General features: G+C 45.2%; 1 protein-coding gene across 1 annotated transcript; it reads right to left on the reverse strand.

The window, feature by feature from the left end:
- Positions 1 to 886: 886 nt before the first annotated feature.
- LOC119353173 (probable protein phosphatase 2C 33) lies at positions 887 to 4,382 on the reverse strand. Its single transcript, XM_037619763.1, has 7 exons — positions 3,939 to 4,382; positions 3,656 to 3,830; positions 3,351 to 3,568; positions 3,118 to 3,225; positions 2,907 to 3,032; positions 2,565 to 2,803; positions 887 to 1,321 (listed from the first exon to the last, which is right to left on the reverse strand). The coding sequence occupies exons 1-7, from the start codon at positions 4,155 to 4,157 to the stop codon at positions 1,099 to 1,101; spliced, it is 1,308 nt and encodes a 435-aa protein (XP_037475660.1). The 5' UTR covers positions 4,158 to 4,382; the 3' UTR covers positions 887 to 1,098.
- Positions 4,383 to 4,654: the final 272 nt, after the last annotated feature.

Below are 4,654 nucleotides of genomic sequence, written 5' to 3' on the forward strand. Positions count from 1 at the left end.
AATACTAATAGAATTTTTGAAAGCTTAAAATCCATTAAAAGTTAACATCTTACTTAAATTTCTCCATGAAGGGATTGTTTCAACGAAAGACAACCTCATGAAGCGAAAGTGGCATGTAAATAGCCATTTTTTTGCCACAAAGATAAAAGAATCAAACACCTAATTTTTTTTAATGTGAATACATCCATGCCTATGTAGAAATGATATAAATTTTGATAATAATAATGATAATAATAATAATAATAATAATAATAATAATAATAATAATAATAATAATAATAATAATAATAATAATAATATGTGGATACAGAACTTGCTCTATTCTTGCTCGTTTTTCCTTCAGCACGACATGTTTATGGCAACATGTATGCACATGAAACACGTAGTCAAGAAAAGTTTTACCCAAAATGGATGGGGATTTAGTCTCCTACTCGCCCTCCATCACCTTAGACGGTGTTATTCTTTTCGTCGTCTTGATGCGATGTTTTTAATCAATTAAATCTATCTTTATCGATCAAGAGGCCCGAGTGGAGATGGATATTTAGCCCTGCGATTAGCCAACAAAAGCTCTCTGCAATATAGCCAACTTCTTCTAAAGTAAGTCCATTCCTTGCACATATAACAAAGGAATCCAGATACGACGGCTAAATGCTACTCCCTCATATATTGGTTGTAATAACATCTTATATCATGGGAGAGAAAAAAAGATCATGTTTGTGCAGAAGAAAAGGTGCATACATGGAAACAACCAAAACCCGGTGGTTAAATAGGCAGATCATTTGCTTCCAGCAAAACTACATTCCAAGATTGATAATAGAAATGATCGACCATAACACACAAAATATAGGCAGATCATTTCTCCCACACAATGGCACAGTCCGCACCGTAGTTTCCTCAAAAGTATATTAAAAACCACTTCCAATATTAGGATTGTTCATAGGCAACAAACTGGTTAGCAGCCAAATACAATTTATACCGGGCTGAGAGTCTAGTTAGGTTCAGCAAACAATAATAATTGAATCACCAACAACTTATCTCCATCTCTTTAGTTTTTACACGGAGAAGAAGCATACTTTTGACACAAGTCATGCCTCCTTTTCACCTACATGCTGTCGAGCAGCTCGGTCTCTTGCCCTCCATTGCGTCTTTCTTTTTCCGACACTCCAGACAAAGATACGGGCCTCCCCAAGGTGCGTATGGAGAAGAGCAGTGGCTACCTCCATTCTCCTCCATCAAGCCTTCAAATGGTTCTTGGTCCACTTGGCAGATCGCACAGCGAGAAGGCGGCGAAGCTGCTTTCAAGGACAGATTCCTACCCAGCCTGCAAGAGCAAAGGTTGGTGCTTAATGGCCTGGGTGTGAGCAAATTGATAAGTAATTCTGGACTGTCATTTCATTTCTCTACCAAAAACACAACACTGATCAGAAGTTAGGCAGCTGACATAGCTTTCATAATAATCACGATATTTCAAAAGCGCTTCGAAGCAGACTTATGTTCTAATCACTCTTCATCACGGAATTTGTTTATTCCAGGATTCTGGCAGAAATATTACATGTGCAATCTACAGAAAGAAGTACTGAAATGTAGGAATGACATGCTACCTCCAGACCTACTCTAAAATGTAGATGCCAAATGGAAAGACCGATAAAGCATATCGTGCTTTTCTTCTCAAAAGCATACCATGAGAGAAGACATATTAGTGCCCAGAGTAAGGGTATACAGATGGGAATTCAGCTAAACATTCTTATCGGCTATAAATAAAGTATGGCACAGAACTATGCCCAAGTTTCAGCCACGCTTGATTAATTAAATGGTTACAATTTGATTGATCCACAGTCATATAACTCTAAATTCAATCTTTGAACCAAAAGATCTGAAATATGAAATAAAGGTGATGCAAGATGTCAACAAAAGGTTTCAACAAATAACCGTGTCAAGAGAATCATCCTGTTGCCAGTAGCTATCCATAGAATTTGTTAAAAAAAAGTAACAGAAGAGGAGTCGCAATAAGCATGATTCACAATCACATGACACCAATTACAGATGGATGACTGAGGAGTGTCATACTGAGTTTATCTGCACTGATTACTCTATTCCGATTCCAGAGTATAACATTCTGAACCAAATAAAATTCTTCGGTGCCAGCAAGTGTGATACACAGCTGAAAGCTGAATGAAGCATATGCACAAAAATAATCATGCGGACAAGTGCAGGTGGCAAGCGGTTCAGAGGGTTCTTGTCACACATAACAATGGAAATGAATGGGAGTAGGTACTTGATAAAAAAAACAGCATGTTGGCACCAAAGTGGGAAACATGATATAAAAGAGTTACATAAGCCATGATACATACAAAAAGGCTATCCAAATGCTCAAAGAAATTGACAAGAACACATACAAATGCTACAGCAAAGGCATGTGATCAAATAGGCAACAAGCATGATAGATATTCAATCAAAATTCGGAGATGTAAAATAGCATAATATATAAGAAAGCACACAGAACTATGAGAAAACAATTAATTCATTAAGTTTGCCGGATCATTGCAGTAGCAACTAGAACGTACCTTTCTTCCAACATTGCAGAGCCTTCCTCAAATAACTCCTCCACGGAACCAATAGAGGCAGACTTGCCTCCAAACTTTCCAACTGAACTGTGCGACCTTCTACGAAAAAGAAGAGACTTGAGCTTGTTCTGATTTCTCTTTGGGGATAACTGTGGCGATGTCAAATGATGATCAGATGGGATGATGTCAACCACCACACAGGTGGTATCATCTTTCAGCCCACATTTTTTCAAAGCTTGCTGCATACATCAAAATAGATATCAGAATTGGCAATTGACTGAATCATGTCCACAGCCATGGATAATCTAGGTACTACATGCTACTGGCTACGGGCATAGTTACCTTAACCACAAGCTTTGCAGCGAGTTCTGCAGGCAATCCTCGGCATGACTTGGCCGCTGCCTCATTGGATAGCGCATCCCATATGCCATCAGATGCCATTATCAGCCTTCCTCCGACACTTGAGAGCTGAGATTACCAAAGAGAAAGAGACAACTTTCAGAACTCCACAAAAGAAGCTACGAATTACATTCATTTTGTAATGCCTACCCACCTTCACTTGCTTGACATGTGGAACCGGCACAATGTACTCCCCAACATCCATGTCTCCAATGGATCTTGAGAGGCACAAACCACCTGGCCAACAACGGAGAGGGCCAACCTAAGACAAATCATTCACACAACAATGCATCATCAGACTGATCACCAAACAAGTTATTCACTCGCTCAATCTAAAGTTCCATGCTTTGTAAGGGACAGTTTGTTCGGTCCAAAGAAAATTGCTACCTCCTGACCGCCGAAGAGATTCAGACGGCCGACCTCCCCACCGCTCGCCGTGACACGCTCCCTCTCCTCGACATTCTCCTCCAGCCTGTGATCGACGGTTAGCAGCTGCAGCTCGCCGCCCTGCGTGTCCAGGATGCACCGAGAATCCCCGACCGACGCCACGGTGACTGTGAACCCGTCGACGACGACCAGCGTAGCCGTCGTCCCCGACACCTCCCCTGAGTAAACACACAGCCGGCGATATTTAGCAACATGCTCAACAGGCGTGCTCTGAAATCGCCATTTGCATACACGATCCGTCTCACCCTTGCGCTGGAAGTCGATGTCGGCCTTGACGAAGCCGGCGACGAGCGCGCGGGGCAGCGCCTGCAGCCAGTCCTCGCGGCTGCCGATGTCCGGCGGGAGCGCGCTCATCACGTGCTCCAGCAGGTGCTCCTTGCTGAACACCGCCGCCGACACCCCGTTGTGGCCGTCGAACACCTGGCGAAACGGCCACAGATCCAGCGAACCCGTCAGATCACAGATTTCCACAAACCAACGACGAACCGGACACGAAGGACGGGGGCGGGGAGAGGGGGAGAGCAGTACGGCGAAGACGGAGAAGGCGGTGGAGGGGTCGCCGGGGACGCGGAGGCAGTCGGGCTTGACGAGGAAGTAGTCCTCGCCGCGCTTGGCGAAGCCGGCGTGGCCGTAGCGCAGCGCCGGGCGCTCGGAGCCCCCGGCGCGGAGCTCGCGCCCGATCAGCGTGGCCAGGGGCAGCGCCGGAGGCAGCGGCATCTTTCTCCTCTCCCTCTCCGCGCCGGCCATCTCGCCGCCGCCGCTTCTTGCCCCCGCGGTCCTGCTCGTGTCTGCCTACCGCCGCCCGCAGTGCACCATTCCCTGCCGGGGAGAAGGTCGGGGACGGCGGCAATGGCGAGACGCGTCGGGGATTCGGATCTGGGACTGGGCTGCCGGCCGGCCGGCGAGGATCGGAGCGACGGGGAGGCCACGAAAAATTGGGATTTGGGATGCTCTCGTGCTTGCCTGGAGTGAGAGGAGAAAGGCTTATAATTAGCTGGCGAAATGCGGCGACAGGGAGGACGAGTGGGATTTTCCAAAAGTGCAGGGTGTTCCCTGATAAAACAATGGCCAGCCAAAGAAAAAAATAGATTTTTTTTCCTTTCACAAAAGTAAAGCCTTTAATTATATACCGCAAAAAAGGTAAATCAGTATTTTCGGTTTGCTAAACCTAGGCTGTTTCGGTGAGTCTATGTGCGTGTATGTGAGTATTTAAGATTGTACTATGTGTTAGTACAAAAAACTAG

This window comes from Triticum dicoccoides, chromosome 2A, assembly GCF_002162155.2.
Source record: "Triticum dicoccoides isolate Atlit2015 ecotype Zavitan chromosome 2A, WEW_v2.0, whole genome shotgun sequence".
NCBI classification, from domain to species: domain Eukaryota; kingdom Viridiplantae; phylum Streptophyta; class Magnoliopsida; order Poales; family Poaceae; genus Triticum; species Triticum dicoccoides.